This window comes from Heterocephalus glaber, unplaced genomic scaffold (genome assembly GCF_053883595.1).
Source record: "Heterocephalus glaber isolate CG9 unplaced genomic scaffold, H.glaber_assembly_v1.0 deba00000546, whole genome shotgun sequence".
NCBI lineage: Eukaryota > Metazoa > Chordata > Mammalia > Rodentia > Bathyergidae > Heterocephalus > Heterocephalus glaber.
In genome coordinates this window covers 8,237,264-8,260,631 of record NW_028258147.1, presented here as the reverse complement: position 1 = coordinate 8,260,631, position 23,368 = coordinate 8,237,264, and the positions used below count along the sequence as shown (strand labels likewise).

The 23,368-nt window shown below is 41.2% G+C and overlaps 1 protein-coding gene across 1 annotated transcript in view; it reads left to right on the top strand.

The window, feature by feature from the left end:
* Positions 1 to 511: 511 nt before the first annotated feature.
* The window catches only part of Snd1 (staphylococcal nuclease and tudor domain containing 1), a 437,205-nt gene continuing 414,348 nt past the window's right edge, over positions 512 to 23,368 (top strand). The window contains exon 1 of the mRNA XM_004856405.3: positions 512 to 826. Coding sequence (XP_004856462.1) covers positions 749 to 826 — 78 coding nt within the window. The 5' untranslated portion in view covers positions 512 to 748. The remainder of the gene's footprint in view (positions 827 to 23,368) is intronic.

The following is a 23,368-nucleotide window of genomic DNA, read 5'->3' as shown; positions in this document are numbered from 1 at the left end:
CACAACGCTCGGCTTTCCTAAGTTCTTTCCATACTTTTAGCTGAGGTTAAATGTTGGAAGTCAGTGTGGAGCCGGTACTAATTCTTTCAGGACTTGGCTCCAGAGGGCACCGGCTGGCAATCCACCCTCGCCGGTCTGGGTGCGCCTACCCGAAACGCCCACAAACACCTGGGTTCCAGCAGTCCGAGGGGCGGGGCGAGAGGGGGCGGGGACTGGGCGGGGCCAACAGGGAGGGCGAGGTGGGCCCGCCCTTGGGGCTCCCATAGCCCCTCGCGCCCCACGGCCGATGCTGACGTGTCCTTTCCTTCCCACTACACCTCCCGACACCACCTACTAGGGCTGCCCCGGAAGTCCCGCCCCATGTTTAGCCCTTCACCACAAATCAGCTCTTTCAGCGCTTCCTGGAACTCACCACCCATTTTGATGCCGAGGGGCGGGGCTCCATGATCAGGGTGTCTATTGGCTTGGGGTCCGGCCCGCTCTGGGCTCTAATTGGCCGGAGGGCGGTGGCACTCTGGCACGCTTGCGCGGCGAGTAGAACGTGTGGTGGCGGCGGAGATCGCGTCTCCTCTTTTGCTCCCAGTCCCTCTGCTGCTCCAGTGTGCGGTCAGCCGGTCCGTCCAGTCCACCGTCCTCAGACGTTCGCCCGCCAGCCCCTCGTCTCGGCGATCTCTCACTAACGCCGACCCCCACATTGACATCTCCAGCCGGGCCAGCCGCCCCACTCGCTGCCTTTTCAGCTCCACACATGGCCTCCTCCGCGCAGAGCGGCGGCTCCTCCGGGGGACCCGCGGTCCCCACCGTGCAGCGGGGCATCGTCAAGATGGTGAGAGCGGGGCCCGGGACCCGGACCCCTCTACCGCCTTCAAGCGGGAGTCAGGCCTTGACTTCTTTGCCCCTCCTGCTAGCTTGCATGGTCTTCCAGATCCCCTTTCCTTTGCCCCCTTTCTCACTTTCTACCCGTCCTCGGAATCTCCTCACCAGACGGATTCCGATACAAACTCCCCTGGGTCTTTGCCTCCCCAACACGCTGACATCTGGGAGTACAGGGGCTTTCGTGTTCGCAGCTTTTAGATTTACCGGCCGTTTACCAGGACAGATGGTTTACTGATTTTATTAACGGAGATGGTTCGTGGATAGTTCCTCCCATCCCCCTCTATCTGTCCATTTTGACATGTGCTGAGTACTTTGCAGTTTTGTGAGATCCTGATCTCTTCCCTGGAACCCTAGGAGCTTTTCTGTTTGTGCCAACACACAGTTACTTCAAGTTTTCCCACGCTTTGGCCTTTTTTTCCTATTTTCCCTCCATCTCGTGTCTAGACTGAAGGCCTAAGAGCTGATTTTTGTGTACTTTTGACTCAGATTTTTAGCCAGGCAGGACTTTTAATCATTATCATTGCCCACTCCATGAAGGTGAGGAGACACGTTGAAAGACAGCTAGTGACTTGCCTAAGGGCACATGGTGGCTTGGGTTGGAGCCAGGACCAGAGCCCAAGTGTTTTGATTCTCAGCCCAGGGCTCTTAACACTTTAGATTCTGACCGATTTTATATGCTTTTACTTTCAACATTCTTGAAGTTTGAATTTATCCCTGCAAGATTCACCTCTGGTTCCATATTAATTTTTAATATAAATCTTATCACCTGCCCCCTGGATTGTCGTCCCTTTTTCACTCTCAAATCTTGGAACCTGATATTTTTGATTACTGGATTTTTCTGGTTGCAATTCAGACGGCAGTTTTGACTTTTCCATCTGGAATGGCAAATATCTTTTATGATATTTTCTTCCAGAGCTTCCCAGTTTTTACTGTTGCAGAAAGTTTTAAAAAATTCTATATTGTCACATTGACTTTCATAGAATTAAAATGTTCTGCAACTTGTGTGTGTGTAAATCGATTTCAGAATCCCCCTGCCTCCTAATTCTGCTGTATGCATTTCTTAGCTAATAATTTGCTGCCAGCTGAGATTCTTGGGATATTCATTATTGTCTCTGTTTATACACCAACGGTCAGAATTTATTAGACACTGAATGGGAAGGGGATTTCCAAGGTCCACATATTCTTCTCTTTGAAATATTGACCTGTGCTTGCTTCGGCAGCACATATACTGAGATATCGACCTGACCCATGAAAGGATTATCCCAAAGTAGCTCTTGTTGCATCAATTTTTTTCATTTTGTAATGGTTATCCTTTCATATGAACAAGGCATTGCTTTGCTGTCTAGTTTTGGGATTGTTAGAAGAGTAGATTTTTGAGTTTTTTCCTTGCTAAGGCTCAAATTTTCCTTGAAGGCTCCTCTTTAGTGGAATAGGAGTAGAATGAAGTTGAACACGGTTTTGCTTACACCAATGCTGGAGGCTTTGAGGACATCTGGATTCTACGAGATGACGATGCCGGTTCACAAATTACCCTATGAATACTGTATATCAACAGTAGCTGTTTTATCATGTTCTGGGCAGTCTGCACAAGTGAATACCAACATTGGCTACATTTTACAGATATCTAATCTGAGGCTTAGAAATAGTTTACCCAAGGACAGGTACTTTTTATTGGTAATAAGAAACAGCTGAGACTTGAACCCCAAGCCTATCTGTCTGAAGACAAGCTCTAAAACATAGCTTTGGATTCAGGACTCCAGGGTATAACTTTATAACATGGAGGGTGGGGCTAGTGATGCATGACCACAAATTGTAGGAGAGTGAAGCTGACTGTAATTGAGTAGAGCAAAGATTAGATGTTACTTCTTGTCTTGTCCTGGAGCTGCTGCTGTGGTAAGTGACTTCATTTCATGTTCATGGTCTTGTGTGCCTTGGGGTGTTGTGTGGAAGACATTTGCATCTGGGAGGTGGCATTTAAGATTCAGTGATTTGAGTATTCTATACAGTACTCAGACTGTGCTGTACACTCTGACCACACTTCAGGGGGTAGGTGGGTAAGTTACAGGCAGCAATTAGGGGAGGTAGCGACACCAGGCTTAGAAGCTTTGGAAGGAAACATTGACCCCTGGCAAATTGCTGTGTGTGAAGCTCTTCTGCTTGGCAAAGTTGTATTTTCCATGAGAGTAATCATTGCCAGCAATACTGCGAACTGCTTTGTAAGAACTCTACAAAGAAAGATGGAACTCTGTGACACAGGAAAGTGAGAAAGAAATAGTTTGATGAATAGGAAAATTGGAAGTGCTGCTTTTTTCTGCCTTTGGGGAGAGGACAGAAAATTGGAATGCTGGCTAACCAGAGGCATGCTTTTCTGTAGGAGCCATTAGGGGTGGAGTGAATCTGAACAGGCCTAGGGGTTGAAGTTCGCTACAGTGAAGAGGAATAACAGGCCTTCCTCTTTTTAGGGCTGTGGATTGCAGGTCTGATCTCTGCCTTGTCATCCTAGTGAGTCCTGTGTTACTTTTCTTAAGGTTGAAGAATGTTTGGGAACCTAGTTGTAAAAATCTTTAGCTAGTTTTGTTTTGTTTTTAGATAAAAAGTAATGGTAGCTGCTGTGTCTGCTATCGAGTGGGGGTGAAGGGACTGAGTTGGCTGTGGAATGTGTTCAAGGAGGAAGTGGGTATAAGTTGACAAAAGCATTTTGGAGTTGTCTTGTTACTGAAAAAAATCAGTGAGGAAGATGGAAAAACTGAAGATGTGTATGTATTTTCTGAGTTGGGAGAAGACTAGCAAATGTGTGGGTGGGCAAAATACAATTTGAGTTAAGTAAATGTCTTTGTCAAATTGATCTTATTTTCTCAAAATCCTGAATGGGTCCAACTCAGGGTTTCCTTGAATAATTGACTAGATGTTCTTTATCTGCAAGAGAATATTGTCAGCAGATTTTACATAGATAAAGTTGAGAGAAGTTTTCCGTATTTAGTATAAAATTCAGTCACTGACTCTAGCAGCTACTTAGAGCTATTTTCTTTGGCTTTACTGCCTTAGTTTACTTTCTGTTTTGGGGGGAGAGCCCTTTACTTTGTCTTTTCACTCCAACTTTCCCTTCAGATTTCTTACGTTTGCATGTCTCTTCAAGCAGGAGGCTTTCATAACAACAGCATGAATTGGCCACAGTTCTTGAGTCTTTTGTACTTAATCAGAGTCAGCCATGGAAGCCTCGTATCTTATTCTATTTATAGAGTGGAAGACCAAAGGGAAGTCAAGGTCAAATCCTAGTTAGTTCCCATTTATTCCATACTTACCCTGACCAGTTTAATTGCTTCAGAAGTGGAAAGGAATTTTTCTGCCAATCTTTATGGGGTTTTTTTGGTTTTTTTTTTGGTACCAGGGATCGAACTCGGGACCTTGCGCTTGCAAGGCAAGCGGTGGAACCACTGAGCTAAATCCCCAGCCCTATGGTTTTATATTAGGAACCATGATTCTCATTGGATGACCAAGGGAAAGAGACACCTAAAGGATGGCTATAATTTTCTCCTTCCATAGGACTTGTGTTGCCAAATTGTTGTAAAGTAAAATGTAGACTCTTGCTGAGTAGTTTGGTAGAAATTTCTTCAGTAGGAAATGCTTCCTATAATCTAGTTCATTATAACTAAATGTTTCTTAGGTTTCTAAGAAACATTTCTTAGGTTTCTGAGAAACATTTCTTAGGTTTCTGACTATGTGTCTTTCAAGAGTTGAATGGGGGCAGAGTAGTTGGTTAACCTACTCCTTTTTATGTGCACTTAGCTTGTGCAGGGGGGAAAAACCTTTTTTTTTTTTGTACTGGGGATCGAACTTGGGACCTTGCGTTTTTGAAGCAGGCGGCGGAACCATGAGCTAAATCCCCAGCCCGAAAAAAACCTTTCTTAAGCTACTTAAAATATCCTTATTCTACCACTCAAAGGAATAAGGTAGCTGAAAAACAAACAATATTTTAGAAGGGCCATTTGTAAAGAAGTAGGTAGAATAGAATGAAAGACTTTTCCATATAGACTTAAAAAATTGCCCATTTCTCAGGCAAGAATGGTGGCTTTCAATCAAGATTATACATAAAGGAACTCTAAATATGACTTTTTTTTTTTTTTTTGGTACCGGGGATCTAACTCTGGTCCTTGCGCTTGCGAGGCAGGCAGCAGAACCACTGAGCTAAATCCCTGGCCCAATATGACTATATCTTACAGGCTTTCTGTCATTTTTGTATGAAGAGGAAACATTCATCTGGCTCATTTTGCTAACAGTAGTACTGCCATGTAGTAACTAGTGGAATAGCATTACTTATTATAAGTAAACATATTTCCTTTTTTTGCTGAACAAATATTTATTGGTCAACTGCAGCCTGTCAAGTTCTATCTGGGGAATGGAGAAACTAGAAAAGTAGATCAGAGTTTTATTTTTATGGCCCATGGAAGAGTCAAACAGAAAGAAGTAAAAAAGAAATAAACATGATAGATACATATAGTGATTTCACATAGGGGACTGGGACAGAGTTGGGAGTAAGAGGGAAGTGGTTCCTTTAATAATGTGTTTAGGAAAGAATTCTCTCAGAAGATAGCATTTGCACTGACATCTGATGGACATGAAAGGGGCAACCATGAGGGAAATGTATTTCTGGTAGAGGGAACAGCAAATACAAAGCCTCTGAAGTTTCCATTGATGATCATTCTTCAGTGTTTTTATAATAACTCTTCCATTTCTTCAGGTTCAGTTTTTATATAAATTGTATGTGTTTAATATGAGTTATTATATAACATACCTGTGTAAGGACAATAAAGGGAAGAGAGGCAGTAGAGGTGGTGGTCATTGTTCTGGTATCCTTGTGAGATCAGTAGCTGAATTCAGTCTACTGAATAAATATAAAGAAAGGAAGACTGATAAAGAATTGCAGTACTTGCTTTTAGCAGTGTTTGGTTCTTACAGATCCAAGACAGGTTTCTCCCATATTAATAATGTCAGTTTTGTAGCTAGTTGTTGAAATGATGTGGCTAATGAGATGATGCCCATTAGGAATACTATACCAGTTTAGAAGTTTAGAGCTCTAATGCACTTCATATGTCTCCATAACACATTAAATTTAATTCCACTGAACCTAGAGAAACTTTTTTTCCTTTTTTGCAGTACTGAGATTGTACTCAGGGTTTTCATACTGAACTACATCCCCATTTCTCTTAAAAATTTTTTAAAAAAATTTGAGACAGGATCTCACTAAGTTGCCCAGGCTGGGCTTGAACTTCTGATCCTCCTACTTCAGCATCCCAGAATGCTGGAATTATAGACATGTGCCACCATGCCCCAAACTGAGGTTTTCCACCTTCCTATCAGCTAGTCATGTGTATTTAGTAAGAAGATTTTATGGCCTGTGTTGTATACTCACAGAATGGCACCCTATTAGCTGGCAGGTGTGGTTCTAGCAGGGGCATAGAAGAGCATTTGGGGTCTGACATAGTATGGTTTCATTTCTCCAAGAAGAGTAGAGGTAAATACTATAGGCCAATTATGGCGAACCTTTTAGAGACAACATTGCAACCCAAAACTAGCTTATTTATTGCAAAATGCCAAAACTGCAATTAAGACTGAATACTTAGGTTTTATGTGCCATAGGTTCACCACTACTGCATAGATGATTTTGTTGCATTATCAGGGAAGAGGAATGCAATAAAGGGACTCAAGTCTTACTGGGTGTATGAAGCTTTTCCTCTTACTTATTACTGGGGATCTATACACATCCAGTTTCTGTTGCTACTTCCTCTCTTGGGAGACTGACATATGCTTTTTGTTTTTATAACAGAAGCTGATGCAGAATCACAGGGCATAAGCATTTGATGCAGATGGAGTGTTGAGGGATTTCACTACTTTTAGTGAGACTTAATAAGATAAATCAAGGTTATGTTTTTCTCACTTATCTTTAATGTTTAAGGGAAAAATGAACAGTAGTTTCAGTTGGCATTTTCTTTTTAATTAGAGAGTTAAGCAACCTGCAGGAAAAATAAAACCAATGAAAATTTTGATGTCATTTACAGATGCATTGAGATTTGTGATATAGATTGATATCTTTTATCCATTTATATACTTATGATGAATAACTTTACGTACCATCTCCTCTCTGTGCCTCAGAAAATTTGAGTGCTTTAAGTTCTCTGTGTATAGAAGTTGATCTGCTTGAGATGGTCACATAACACTAACCATACGTGTATAGGAAGAATTGAGATTTGAGGGAATCTGTGCTTAAAGTTAATATAATTTTTATTTTTTATTTTATTTTTTTTGGTACCGGGGATTGAACTTGGGACCTTGCGCTTGCGAGACAGGCGCTGGAACCACTGAGCTAAATCCCCGGTCCAAGTTAATATAATTTTTAACATTGTCTCTCGGAACCAGTCTGCAGACAGAAGAGAAAATTGGTTTTGAAGTCAGGGGACACACAAGTTCTGGCCTGGGTGCTGCTGTTGTTTATCTCTGTAATATGTTGAGTAAGATATTCCACATCAAACTCAACTTTTCTCTAAAATGAGGTGGCTTGACTCCTTGTGTCTAAGCATCTTCAGGGCCCATAAGGCTGTGATTATGTAAGAAACCCTGTATTACATTTCCTTTAGGCATGCTGAAACAAAACTGATAAATCTCATACCTTATGGCAGGCCTGACTCTGAATTGCTGCTAATCTTGCATGAGGCATGCTTTGATTCCCATTGCTTTTTATTCTTATTTTTTTGAAGAAGGTGGATTAGTTGAAATATGGTCTCCTAGTGTTGAAGACCAGAGAGTTAGAATGTAAATTAGACTCCACACAAATGGTGGAGTGTGTGGAGGGTGCATAGAAGTGGAGTTGTTTCTGGCTTCTTTTCAGGCATCAGGATAAACTAGTGTGAGTGGCTGCCTGAAACACAGGGGAACATGGTGCCAGGTGATTTTATCCACCCAGCTTCACCTCTGCTTTGGAAGACTGACATTTTCCTGCAGCAGGAGGCCTTGACTTCAAAAGGTGAGGATGAGGAGGAAACTTAGCTCATGAGGAGAATCTGCTTTTGCTTACCTCTTAATTGAGGGACTCTGCACTGCTCTTCTTGCTTGGAGGCCAGATCTTTCTGCTTTCATTTTATGTGCAGATGTAGGAATAATCTTTGTCTTACGTGAGTGTGAGTGTGTGAGTGTGTGGTTGCTGAGGATGAACCCAGGGCCTAGTACATGCTAGGCAAACACTCTTCTCATCGAGCTACACCTCCAACCCATCTTAATCTATGCTTGGTACTTTCTTACATAGTCTCTTTTTTTTTTTTTTTTTTTGGTACTGGGGATCAAACTCGGGTCCTTCTGCTTGTGAGGCAGGTGGCAGAACCACTGAGCTAAATCCCCGGCCCCAGTTTCTTTTCTTTTGAATGTATTTTTTATATTAAATGTTCTTAAATCTTTTCTGGGAGCAGATTTAAAGCTGGAGAAAGAAGCCTAGTGATTGCCTGAACAGGTCGTTGCAGGGAGACCACCGAGAAGACCTTTCAGAGGTACTGAATTGAGTCTTTAGGAGTAGCCTGGGAATCTGTAGATTTATAAAAGCCACTCCTAGGCATTTATGAAACAGTCAGTTTGGTATGATTCGTGGCAGGATTTAAGACCCACTGGTGTTGTATGGCTCCTGAAGTGTTGAAGGGACAGGGCACAAATGATAATGAAGTGTGTGTTTGTGGGGGTTAGTGCACCAGAATTTTATGAGGAGAGGATAATGATTTCTCTCTCTTTTTGGCATTTGTCTTGATAGTTCCCAGGATTCTTTGCATTGCTTTTAATCTGTAGCTTGATATTGAGTAGGCATCCTCAGGGTCCATTTACAATGACTGAGATCCTATTCCTGGGTCAGAACTAACAGCTGAGAAGTTATTTTATAATGCCTGATTTAGGCCATATGCTTGTTTCAACACTCATCTGCCGCCTGTCCTTGTATTTGCATAGATTCCCAAAATCTTCCTATAATTTGGCACCAATAACCTGGCACATTATTGCTATGGAAGTCTTTTAATGTCACTTACAAATATGAACACTTTGAGCTCCTCACTTTCTATTCTTAGAATCCTGAAGAGTCTGATAGTTGGGCCTTTTGCCTTTATTGTATATTTAGATCTAGCTTATTTCTTATTTATAACTCTCTCTTGTGCAGGATTGGAGATTGAACCCAGGGGGCTTTGCACTGAGCTACATCCCCAGCCCTTTTTAGCTTGTAATTTTTTTTTAATTTTTTTGGTACTGGGGATCGAACTCAGGTCCTTGTGCTTGTGGAGCAGGCAGTGGAACCACTGAGCTAAATCCCCGGAACTTTAGTTTGTATTTTGAGACAAGGTCTTGCTAAGTCCCTGAATTGCCCAGGCTGAGCTTGAACTTGAGATCCTGCTACCCCAGCCTCCTAGTGTGCTGAGATTACAGGCCTGGGCCACCATGCTTGGCTTCAGCCTCATTCTTAACAACAGTAATTAAACTCAAAATATTCTACTTGGTGGTCCTAGTCTTTTCTTTTTTATTCCACTGGCTTGTCTAACATGGACATAAAATTTCCTTGTAATTCTTAGACTTAAGAAGTCCTTCTGATTAGGGGTCACATTCACAGTTCTCTTCCTGGCCTTTCCTTATTTTGGCCAATCATTTTCCATTTCATTCTGGCATTTCTTCAAAATGTTCAGGTGAATGACGTCCCATGTTACTAATTTAATAACTTGTGTTTAAATTATGGTCTTGCTCTTAAAAGATAAAACAGTATAAAGGTATTAAAGTTAAATAGAAGAACCCCTCTCTACCCTCTTTATTCAATTTTCTACCATTTATTCTCGTTCTTAGCAAATGTTGACAGTATGTTGGCTTCCAAAGTTTTCATGCAGATATATATATTCTTTTCTTTTTTTTAAGAAATAGAAATAAGGTCATATTCTGTGTGTGACACCCTTTTTAAAAAATGGTTGAGTGATAGTTCTGATGTATTATAATTTACTTCATTTATCTACAGGCATATGTTTTAGATTTTTGTGATGCTCAACACTCCTGCACTGACAGAGCTTTTATATATTTTTATGCTCTTGTGCAAGCATTTCTATAAGATAGGTTTCGAAAAGTGCAGCCAGTGGTACCTTTGTTAGAATCACTTTTTTTTTTTGGTGGTGAGTGGATGTTTTACTTAAACTTTTTCTGTTTATTTTGTATGATAGATAAAATTTAGGGTAAAATACCACTTAGTGTCTCATTATCCATTAATTTTTTGTGTGGTAGTCTTATTTCCCCAGTTCTCAAAAGCCACTTTGTTTTATCTGTGGAGTGCAGGCATAGCACCTGGAACTCAGTAAGTACTAAGTCCCAGAACTACTGACTTCCAACTTGAGTTATATGGCTACTTAGTTCCTTGAACACTCCCAGGTGTTTTAAGGCCTTAGCACCTCTAGATAGGTGGGCCTTTTGGGAATTGCCCTTACCTACTTTATCTCAGTTGTAGACAGCCTTGTGACAAGGGAAATTTGTGACTACCTGAAGTACAGATGATAAGCAGGAGAGATGAGATGACTCGAGGAGAGTCTGACCTTTTCCTGTTGTCCAGCATACAATTCATTCAGTTTTCTTTTTTTGAATAAGAAGGTGGAGGTTTGTGATGGTGTGATATAAGAAATATGTATTACATCCTCCTAGCACTGAACCCCTGAAGGCCTTGTAATTTCCAAAGTGATGAGAGGGATAAAGGTGAAAGGAGCATCTTTTCTAGTTGTGTCAGCCCCTCTCAAGCACACCTGACATGATGTTAGCGAGGGCCTCTGGGGAGCTATGAGGGGCTTCAGCCTGTAGGAGGGAGAAAGGCTGAAGAGGGGGGCTAGAGATAGAGCTCAGTCATCAGTAGCCAATGATTTGATCAACTGTGGCATATGTAGTGGGACCCCTCACCCCTTTAAGGGACATGTGGAGGGATTAGAGAGCTTTGAGGTAGGTGAACACATGGAGGTGCTGGGAGGGTGACCTGGGAGGGCAGGAGAGCTCTGCACCCCTTTCCCCACACCTCACCCTATGTATTTCTTCTGTCTGGCTGTTCCTGAGTTGTATCCTTTAATAACAATTTGGTAATTTAGTAAATAAACTACTTTTCAGAGTTTTGGGATCTGTTCTAGCAAATTTTTGAACCGGGTAAGAGGGTCCTTACAGACTTGTTTATAGCAGGTTAGTCAGAAGAGTGGCCTGGAAAGAGAAGTGAGCAGGTTTGTGTGACTGTTCCCTTAATCTGTGGGATCTGACACTACTTCCAGGATTGAGTGCCTGTGAGAATTGGAGAATTGCTTCGTGTGGGAAAAATCCACACATTTGGTATCAGAAGTGTTGGTGTGAGTAGTGAAGAAAAACATTTGGTTTTCTTTTGGAGGTGGTAGGTGGTAGTGAGCAGGACAACATCTGGGAACGTGGTCATTTTTAGGTAGGAGATCTTAGCAGCCTTGCATATATAGGAAGTGCCCATCCCAGGTTTAGTGTTCTCCAGGCTTCAGATGTATGTGTATACCTGCCGTGGCTGTGGCTGTCACACCTCTTTTATGGACTTTAGGAGAAAAAATGTTTTTTTTCATTACTGGGGATTGAACCCAGGGTCTTCATGCTGAGCTGCATCCCCAGACCTTTTTTATTTTTTATTTTGAGATGGGGTCTTACTAAGTTGCTACATTGCTCAGACTGGACTTGAATTTGTGATCCTACCTCAATGCTGGGTTTATAGGCATGTCCTAACGTGCCTAGTGAGTTTTGCGATTTTTTTTTTTTTGGTACTGGGAATCGAACTTGGGACCTTGTGCTTTCGAGTCAGGCGGTGGAACCACTGAGCTAAATTCCCGGCCCTAGTTTTTCGATATATTTTGACAATCAACTATTTTTAAAATTTAAATTTATTTTAAAAGGCAATTTAATTTCACTATTGAAAATAGGAAGTCCATATTGAAGAAAAAATTATGATATTTAGTAAAGATAGGCAGACTTTTATTGAAGGTAGGCTGTAAGAAGGCTTACAGTGAGGAGAGACTTGAAGATTAGATTCAACTCTGATTCCATCTAGGAACAAATGGGAATTTTTTTTTTTTTTTGGTACTGGGGATCACATTCGGGACTTTGTGTTTGTGAGGCAGGTGCTGGAACCACTGAGCTAAATCCCCAGCCCACAAATGGGAATTTATAACCAAACAGCAGGAAAGGTAGAGTCAGTGGATGGAAAAGTACAAAGAGGAATCATGAAGGATAAGACTTTCTGACTAAACTGACTTGATTATTGCTGCAGACAGGGGTGATAAGATATCAAGGCTGGGGGATTTTTACTGAGCTGACTTAGCAAAATTCTTGCTCAAACTGATTCTACAGGGACTAAGAAGAAAGCCCAAGGTCAGGTCTAGTCAGGGGACAACTCAGATTAAAGTTTTGGTCAAAGGAGAGACTTCATACTAGTCTTTCTCACTTGCCATAACTAGAAAGTACTCAAAAAGGAAAACCACGGAGGAAATAAAACAGCTTTACTAAATTCTAGCTAGGTGTCAGATTTGCAGAGGGTTCTGAGCTGAGGTCTGCATTAGGTAACAAGGAAGTTTAGCAGGTAAACCTACTAAGGGGCCTCCAAGCACCAAACTGTAAGAGAATTGCAAGGAAATTGTTCTTATGTATGTGTAAATAATACTAAATGCTGGTACATCCAAGGTTCACATACCACCTCAAACAGTTTTTAAAAACCAGTCCACACATTGGGAAACAAATTTTGTGTCTTGAGGCAGACACAAATATTCTGAACTAATATTCTAGCTGTGGTTTAGACTATTATCTTCACGAATAACTGAGTAACCTTGGGCAAGTCATTTTATCATTTTAAAGTCCGGCTTCACCTGTAAAATGAGAATAAGAGCCCTCACCTCATGGAGCGCATTGCCGATTTAATGAGAGATTGCATGTATAGTGCCCAGTACTGTCTGGTGCTTTTGGTATTGGTAACCATTAGCTGGTGTTGGTAGTTGGTAGTCCATTGGTTTCATGTAGTCCCCATGTCACACGGGGAAGAAAATGGAACTGACTGAGACAGAACGAGAAGAATAAGGACACAGCAAGTTTTTGTGATGTTACTCAATGTGAAGGACTGGAATTTTGAGGGTGGTGGTAGTAAATGACCATTATAAATATTTCCTATAATGTCCTTGGCAAAAAATAAACTGGAGGTAGAGAAGAATTTGGAGGCAGGGAAGAATTTACTATTCTGTGTAAATAGGTCTAGAAATCCCCAGCACAGTGAAAACTAGCAAATGTGTAAGTCATTTGAGTTCAGACTCGCCTGTTGAACTGTGATTTAGGAAAGATTAAGTAAATTTACGTACTGTAAAAGTGTAGTTGTGTGTGAGCTATAATTGTACTCAGTGACACAGATGTCACAGGGTGAAATTAGAGGTAAAGTTTTTTGGCTCCTTTGTTCCAAGCTTCCCTCTCCAAGAAAATGCTTATCAAAACCAAGTTTATTCATTTAGAGCAAAACTACAGTGCAAAACATTTAATAATTTCTTTGCCCCAAGGAAGAACAAGGTTAATTTAAATTTGTTGAAAGTTTTCTGATCGTTGCCAATTTCCAAAACTTTTCTCTCAGAGAAGAGACGTGTTGAGCCAGCAGAAATTCATTCTTTGCAAGTAAGAACCTCAGGTGGCCTCAGCAAAGATGGGGATTATTTCCATCCCAGTCCACCAAGGACTTTTGTGGTTCACATCTGTAGTCCTGGCATCATTATCAGTATCAGTCTGGCACACTTGCACAAATGTTCTTATCTGAATGGTAAAGTGCATGCTAAGTGTGAGTGATAAATGTGTGTATGCTAAGTGCAGGTAGTAACCACAGTCAAATCCGAGAAAGCATGTGGTAGCATAGCTCCCAGGGACCATATAAACTGAAGGTAGATGGTCTGAAAGTCTCGCAGGATGGCCTGAGAGGAGGAGGGTCTCATGGCTGGAAGCACCTTCTATGGTGGTAAGCAGTCTGGGCTTGGGCCCAGTGTGTGTGCTTCTGGGGGAAGCTTTGGGCTCAGGAGGTTGTTGCTGTCAACTAGAGGCAAGTAGCTTTTTTTAATAGTGGAAACAGGAACTTGTAAATTTAGATATTGATACATGGGTTGGAAAAAATCAGATGTGATACTTTTAGGTAAGTTTGTTTAAAAAATTGTTCCTGGGAAGATGGTAAAAATGACAGGTTTTTTTTGTGTGTGTGGGTGTGGGGGGTACTGGAAATTAAACCAAGTACTTTTGCACTGAGCTACATCCTTATCCTTTTTTACTTTTTATTTTGAGATAGGGTCTTGCTAAGTCACTTAGTTGCCCAGGCTGGGCTTGAACTTTCGTTCTTCCTGCCTCGATTTCCCAGAGTGCTGGGATTACAGGTGTGTGCCCCTGTACCTGGCTGTGACAAGCATCTTGACAGAGGCAAAGGGATAAAATGGATAAAATAAAGGGCAGGTGAACTGGTGAAGTACAGGTAGGAATACTGAAGAGATAATCTGGATTCGGTGTGCAGGGTTCAGGCAACTTTTTTTAAAGACTGCAGATGGCGGGATGTTCATAAAAGAGAAAGGAAAAGGAAATGAGTTTCAAAGTTTTTGTTTCCAGTCTCTGGAATCCACTAACGTGATGTTAGTGAACTTTTCAACCTTACGATTCTGTTCCAGAAGGAGGGGACAGTCATTGTCTCATAGGCCTTAATACTAGAAGCATTTCATTTTTAGCAGCAACCCAAAACAGAATTATTGTGCCACGTGAATTTATCTGCTTACGCATTAGAAGACCGTCTCAGGTCTTAATGAGAAAAGCAATGTATTCTGTTCCTCCCTATTTTAAGGTAAGGGAGAGGGAGACTAGTAGCTGGGTCCTGGAATCCCAGTGAGATCTATTATTCCGCGAGTGGTAATTATTTGTATGATTGCTCTTGGTGGGTGAGCCCTTTCACAGCCCAAAGGCCAGGAGGCTGCCTCTATTACTTAAAAGCTGAGTTGTCTTGTTAAACGTCTCTCTGGTGAGAGCTTTAGAATCTCCTAAGACCTCCTGTGGGCTCTCTGTAGGGCCCAGGCCCAGCTAGCTAAAGGCTGCCCTGCTCTTGTATTAGTCACTGGCTTTCTCACTGTGCAGGAATAACTTTCTGTTATGTAGTAAGGCTGTGTGCAGCCAGCCCCGACTGCTTGGTTCCCATTTAATTCTTAGGAGTTCCCATATCGCTGCTCTTTATGAAAGTACTTCTCTCAAGAAACCAAGAGGCAGTATAGAGAAAATAATAAGCTCAAGACAGAGATTATCTGAGGAAAGGGAACTCAGAAAATTGATTTTTTGAAAGTGGCTGATGGCACAAGGCTAAACATAGCAAAGGTGTCCCACGAGTCTGTGCTGTCTGTAAACTTTCATTTGAGATTTCTGTGTTTATATGTTAAAGAATTTAATTAATTTGTTATACATTGGAGAGAATGCCACTCTCAAAACAACAAGGGAATCACAGCTGGGCTTTAGGAAGAGCATAGAGTAGGTGGAATACTGTGGGTATTTTAGTAAAAATGGATGCGTAGTCTTTTATGGGCAGTATTTTCAGGTGGCTCACCTGCAGGTGCCAAGAGGGAGGAGTGAGCCATTCTCATTATAGTCTGTGGTGTTAAGTGCCTAGGACTTCAGCCTTTATTACTCTGTGATAGACTCCCTAGGATTTTAGGGATATGGAGAATCCTGGAATGGTATGTGAATTCTGCAGTAAAAGACTTTGAAGTGTTTATAGTAGATTTGTGATTTATACTTTATTTTGACATCTAAAATTGACTATCAGCATCTTAGATAGGAATGGTTTAATGCTCTTCATGGGTAACATAGAAATCGACTTACTTCCTTAAGTTCTGTTGTTAATCTTACATATAAACCAAAATAAAATTAAGGGTTTTCAAAAAGATGCTTCACTGAGAATCATATTGAATATCATGTTCAGTAACTGAACACTCATTCTCATCACTGTCCATGAGTTTTAAGAAAAAATTGCACATGACTTTACAGAAACCTGAGGAACAACAATAAATGCAATAATTTTCATTTCTCTACAGTGTTTCCGGATGTCTGGTATGATTTCATTTAGCTGTGTCTGATGTAAACGTTACCTACTCCCTTTTTATCATTTGGTTATGATTTGATGTTTTGTACAGTGCATTTTGCTCAGGGATCCAGTGATAGCTGTGCTGTGAGAAGGAGAAATAAGAGATGCCAGCCACCAGTAAGGCAATAGCTACTGTTTTCCCCCCTGGTTTGGAAACTGCAGCTGTACTTCTTGCCTGACGTTAGAGTGAGAGATAGAGGAAGCAGGCGCTGGACGTAAGGATCCAATTAACTGGGTACCCTAGAATGGCATCCCTGGCTTCTCCACCCTGCCTTGACTGCCCCTCCATCATCTCCATCTGTCCCTGGAGCCAGGCAAAATCTCTTGCCACCAGGGACACTTTTTCATGGGTATTCAAAGACGACCATTGTCTTTGGGAATTCCCTCCTATACTTGAGGTGCCAGCACATAATTTCAAGAGAAACAAATCCTTGACCTTTGCTATACATATGTGCCCATGTGGAATCAGTTTGAAACAGAGTGGGCATATATGCAAAGTGTATGTGAGCAAAAAACTTCTAACAGTTATTTGAAACTCGTGAAATAGGCTAAAGTCAGATACTCCCTGAAAGGGCAAAACAACAGCAGCAACAACAAAAAATCCCAAATTTCTTCTCCTGTACTATACAGAACACTTTTATGACCAGATGTGTAGGGTGTTTGCCACACAGCATGCATTTTTCCAGTGGGCACCAACTACGTGTTATACAATCAACTTCAGTTTTGAAGTCGTCTACTTGGAGATGGTGTCAGATCCCAGAGGGCTCAGTTCTGTAAGGCAGCTCCCAGTTCAGACACCAGTCACAAAGTACTTCTCACCAATCAGCTACAAATCAAGGTTCCCCCCACTTTAGGTTCAGTAATTTGCTAGCACAGCTCACAGAACTCAGGGAGACTCTTCCTGTTTGCTGGTAGTGACACAGATAAGCTGCCCCATGAAGAGATGGAAAGGGGAGTATATGGGAGGAGGGTGGCATAGAGCTTTCCTACTGTCTCAGGGCTGCTACCCTCCCAGCATCTTGACATGTTCAACAACTTGGAAGCTCATTGAATCTTTCTGTTCGAGAATTTCTAAGCCAGGTGCGCTAGTGCATGCCTGTAATCCCAGCACTGTGGGAGGCCCAGGCAGCAGGATTTAAATTTGAGACCAACCTGGGCAACCTTCTGAGACTCTGTCTTAAAGTTGAAGAAAAAACAAAAACTGGGCTGGGGATGTAGCTCAGTGTGAAGGCCCTGGGTTCAATGTCCAGTACAAAAAAAACAAAACGAAAAAAAGAATTTCTGTAATGCCTGCTTTCTGGCCCTTCTTCCCTGTAGGTGGGTTTGGCTGGAAGTTCCAACTCTTGAACTCTCAGTTATTTGGTCTTTTTGGTGACTGGCCCCATCCTAAGGCTATTTGGGGTACTACTTTATGTAACTTCAAGAGTATAAACTCAGTGGTTGTCTAAGGGGCTCATGAATAGCAAAAGATAGTTCTACTAGCAAATTCCAGAAGTTTTAGGACCTCTCATAGAAAAAGACTAAATACATTCCATATTCTACCATTCCCTAGAGCAATGATGACGAACCTTTTTGAGACCAAGTGCCTAAACTGCAACCCCAAAACCACTTATTTATCGCAAAGTGCCAACACTGTAATTAAACCTCTGAATACTGAGGTTTTCGTTTAGAAAAGACAACTCATATGTTAACATCTTTTATCTTAAAAGAAAAATATGTGTGCCATAGGTTTGCCACCACTGCCTTAGATGTGTATATTTTGAGGTGTTTAAGAAAATGATGACTTACTAAAGTGCTTTAAAATTTCTGGTAGTACCAGAACTGAATCTTTGGACTCCCCACCCCCCACCCCTGCCCCCATCATTATTTGGTAAACACTAATACAGATTGGGCATTGGAAAGAAGGCATGATCCTTAGGCTTGCTAACCCTGCCCCTGATAAGCACAGCACACATCTGCTATACACATGTGCTCATGCATTGGCTAGATAGACCTTTATATTCGTGTCAGTCTAGAATTTGATGTTCGAGGCTAAATTGTATCCTATTATGTAAAATGCTGCATTAACTTTCTCTAGTTGAATTCTGGGAGTTGGGGTTGGATATTGAACCTTCACACTATGATCTGGCTTGATGATAACCTAAGCTTGCTATGTATTTTCCACTGAGCACCTCCCTCCCTAGCACATTGTGTTCCTTGCCCATCCACTTATATTTCTCTGTGAGCTGCGTTTTCAAAGATACTCTCAATGTTATCAGTATTCTCTCAGTGTTATCATTTTTGGGCATTTAGATGTGTTTTTGTTACCATAGTATTTGGATATAGACTTGGAATGTAAATCTACTGAGAGATTCTTGTCTATTAATCAAGAATATAAGAATCATGGAGAATATAATCAGATAAAAGATGGTAGCATTTGCTCAGACACCAGGTGTCCCTTTGGGGCATGTGGGAAGTGACTGAGAAAAGTGGGAAGACAATTGAATATTGAACAGTTAATTAGGTTTTCCAAAGTGGTCAGGGATATAGATTTGAGTGGTTTTTGTTGATAATAGAGTAGGCTTTACAGCTCGTGGGAAATAATCAATGGAGTGGTTGTAAATGAGTTAAGCGAGACATTCTTGAAGGAGGTAACAAGGGAAATCCGACATCTCATAGTAAGAAGAATGATAATGGAAGTGGGCTGGAGAGAATTGTGTCAGAAAGAAAGAACATGGACTAACTAGGGGAGAATGAAATGATATTGAGAAAGTTGGAGTTGTGTTAGAGAGGGTAGAGGGTGTAGGCCAACCAAGGTACTACACTCTGGGAATGGAGGACCTGCATGAGGAGAAATAGGTGAAAATGTGCTTGCCTGTGATTATGCTGAGGGAGCCGCAGGCCGTGGAGGACATTTGTGCTCCCTGTTGTCATTTGGCAGAGAAATAGTAGAAGCGGCTGTGAGTGTAGTATATGCTCTTAGGGGCTTGGTTCTTATCTTCCACAAAAATCCTCTTAAGCTATGAGCTGCTTAAGGACAAGAACTATTTCTTAATTGCTTTTGTCCTTCTTCACAGTCTAACATTGTATTTGATATGCATTAGAGCCATTTATTTATTTAAAAAATAGTTAGTCTTTGGTGTTGTTCTGGGTCTGCCTTGGTGAACAAGATAGACATGGTTCTCTGTCCTTACAGAGCTTTCTGTGTATCCTCACTTCTGCCTTTTTTATTCTTTTTTTCTGGTGAAAGATGAGGGGTTCAACTTGAGTCATTTTTTTTGTTCCCTTCAGTCCATATTCTTGATGGCTGCAATTATGTAACTTAGCTGTTTAGTGTTTATCTATATATAATCTTTTTTCATTTTTTGTGGTACTGTGCATTGAACCCCTGGGGCCTTTGCACTGAGCTATCCCCCCAGCCCTTTTATATTTATTTTAAGACAAGGTCTTGCCAAGTTCCTAAGTGCCCAGTCTGGGCTTGAGTTTGAGATCCTCCTACCTCAGGCACCCAGAGTGCTGTGCACCACCGGTCCCAGCCTGTTCATTGCTTTTAAACTGCAGGTTGATAAGTAGTAATAGTGACCTTCCTGCCTCTTCCACCTGAGATCAATATTCTACTGCCTTTGCACTTTGACCTAGGCAGCAGAAGAGCTCAAAGTTACAGGTATAGGAGGAGAAAATTTAGTAGTAAACAAAATCCAGCTGTCTTGTAAATTAACAGAGATTTTCTCTCAGCATTTCCCAAGACACCAAGACACCTTTTCCCTTTGTTTCTAGTTAGAGTGGAGAACTCAGGCATTGTTCTTAACAATCTGATTCCTTCCTGACAATAAAAAAAGCCAGTCCTTAGGGATAAAGGATTGCAGCTTTATTTAAACCAAAAATCTAGATAGTGTTCTTGCGTCTTATGAAAACTCAGTTACTTTAACTTAAACCCGATCAGTTGTTTTGTTTTGCAAAACTTTTGCAATACCAAGGAATTTCTGGCTTGTTATAAAACCTAATTGTAACACATAATTAAAAAAAATCCTCACCTGAGCCAGGTGTGGTACCTCCTCCCTATAATCACTGCACTATGGGAGACTGAGGCAAGAGGATTGCAAGATCGACCCCGCTCAGGCAGTTTAGCAATTTAGCAAGGCCCTGTCTCAAAATAAAAAATTCAGAGAGGGGTTGGGGATGTAAGTCAATGTGAAAGCCCTGGGTTCAGTACTCATTACCACAGCAAAAATAAATAAATGAATGAATGGTTCAGTCCTCAGTACTGCAATAAAATGAATTAATGAAGACCCCATTCCCACCCCCAACTAGCATAGAAAGGAAGAGGGATCTTATTAAAACCCAAGGGCTTTTGGGGAGCGATGATGTCTTGAATAGAGCACTCAGGGGTTTGAATTTTGTGACTTAAAAATGTCTCACATTTAGAAGAAGAACATGAAGTACTGAGTGGATTGTAGGAAAGATACAGGGCATACAACAACTGTAGTTAGCATTCATTTTCTTAAAAGTTGTACTGTTTGTGCATAAGAGGGAGAGTGTGGGTAAAAAGAGTATGCTTTTAGAACTGCCAATGAAGTCTAGTTCTAATGATTTGTTTGTTGGGTTTTCGAGGCAGTCTCCCTATGTAATTTAGGCTGGTCTTGAACTCACTGTTAGCCCAGGCTGGCAGTCCTGCCTCAGCCTCAGCCTCCTTCCTGAGTGCTGGGATTACGGGCGTGCCCGACCCTCCTGGCTTGTTTTGTCATTTAGGCTCTAAAACAACCTTTGGTATGTTTAACACTTTCAAGGTTGTTCTATTTTAAAATTTTTTGGGAAATACTTCTAAGCTTTGAAAACAATTGCAAGAGTAAAAACAACTTCTGTGTTTCCTTTACTTATGGGCCCCATTTGCCTTATCATCATCTCTTTATTTATGATAGTCGTTATTCACAGCATTTGTGTTCTATAAAGTTGTAAACACTGAATTAGTGAAGAGTGAACTATTGCTCTCAGGGGCAGTGCAAGGTAGATCCCTGTAGGCCTCCAGTCACATTTCACCAACCAATTAATAATAAACGGTGTATATGAACTCCTGTTTAATATGTGTAATTGATTCCTTTGTATGGACTTGGAGCCAATAGCATTATACCTCATCTCTGAAGCTCACCTAACACATGCATTTTCTTTATAAGGTATATCGCAGTGGCTTTCTTGCCCTTGGGAATACTAGAGAACATATCAGGACTACACTTGAGGACTATTTTAAACAATGAAATCAATAGATAGCACAAAAATGTGAAAAATGTGGTTGTAAACAGACCAGAAAAGGAACACTTGTTTATGGCTAAACAAGAAAGCAGAGGAATGCTTGTTGGACCTCTCTTGGGAATGAGGGCACCAGGCAGCTGAATGTGCATGCCTGTGAGGGTGGGCAAATAGGCTGAGACTGCCGATTTGGTAGTTTCAGATAAATTACAGGGAGCAGGCAAACTCGCATATAGGAAATTGGAATAATGAAGATCTTCTGTATTGTCATTTTTTTTCCAGAATTACTTGGGTGTAAATTTAGGTGGGAAATCCCAGCAATGCCCTAAAATAAAGGATAATCTTCCCTGTGACCACAGAATGACCATCAGGGTCAGAAGTTGACATGGAGCCTGGCATGGCGGTACATGCCTGTAATCCCAGCTCTCTGGGAGGCTGATGCAGGGGGATGGAAAATTTGAGCCAAGCCTGGGCAATTTAGTAGTTTTAGTGAGACACTGTCTCAAAATAACAAAAAAAGGGATGGGGATGTAGCTCAGTGTGGGGGGAAAAGGTAATATGGGATACAGTACTGCCATTCAGCCCACAGACTTCCTTCAGGTTTTGCTGTTTGCTCTGCATTGCCGTTTGTAGGTGGAGGATCTAGTCTAGGGTCAACTGTTAGTTGTCCTGTCTCTTGTGTTTCCTTCAGTTAGGAAGGATTCCTTGCCGGGGAATTACCTCAGTGGTTCCACTGCCTGCCTAGCAAGCTCAAGGTCCCGAGTTCAATCCCCGGTACCAAAAAAAAAAAAGAAATGATTCCTCATTTTTTTCCTTGAGGACCCCAACATTTCCCAAGAATGTTCCTTAGTATAGGTTTGTCTTGCTTCTTCATGATGTAAGTTATGTGTTTTTGGAAGAAATATCACAAAAATGATGTATCAGTGAGGTCTGCCATGTGGAGTGTCCTATTACTACTAGTGCTAATACCTTTAATCATGTGGTTAAGATGTTGTCAGCTAGGTTTCTCCGATGTAATTTTAGTTAATATGGATATTATAAAGTGTTTTTACATATTAACTAACCTGTAATTAATACTTTGTAAGAAGATAATTTTTATGCAAAAATCTGTTTATCAGCTATTCATCTACCAATTTAGCACCAATGATGATTCTTAGCTAAATCAATTATTATCGTAATTATTGCTAAATAATGATTTTCTAATTCTGTCATCGATCCTACATTTATTACTTAGTGTTCAACTGTAATGCGGACCTTTCTTTTCTGCATATATTCATTTATTTATTTAGTGGATTATAATCTATTACTATTGTTTTGACTTTTAAGTTTTTCCAGTTGTGGTTAACGAGAGCTCTTTTAAACTGGTTCCTTTATTATTTTGATATGTCCTCATCATTCTTTGAGTACCTTCTAAAGTTCTGACATAGCAAGATGCTCCCGAGTCATACTGTACCTTTCCCGACCCAAACCTGGAATCAGCAGTTTCTCTAAGGAGCCTTTGCCCTTTTTAGCAGACATTTTCAGAAGCCAAAATCTGGGCACCAGGTTTTTATGCTCTCTTAATGGATGGAGCTAGAAAATACATGTGTGTGTAGAGACACATTTATGTATATTTTTACATTTAACTATATATTTAAAGCAGCAGTTTACTTCCAGTCCAGCAGGTGTTTCCCTCCCTAGCTGTTCTGTATCTGTACAGTGAGAAACCTGGCTTTCATTTTCCTCTCTGGTTTGCTGAGTTGCCCTGTAGCTCATCAATTTCCTGTTGCCCCAGTTGAATCCTTAGCTTCCAGTGACCTGCCAGCAAATGTTGAAGTGTCAGCACCCCAGGGCCTTACCAGCCAGTGCTGACCAAGAGGAAGAGGGGTTTAAGACTAATTTTATTTCCCCTTTTTTGGCAGTGCTGGAGATTGAACCCACTGAGCTGCAACCCAGCTGGGGCTTTTTTGACCTTTTGGTGTAGTGTAAGGTGATTTGGCTGTGGAAATGTTAATCCTTAAAACAAAAATTGCGTAGAATTCTGGCAGAAAATGGCTCTGTTGCTTTTGGAGGGGATCAAAAAAAAAAAAAAAGCTTTGCTTCTAGGCTATTTTTTTTCTTTTG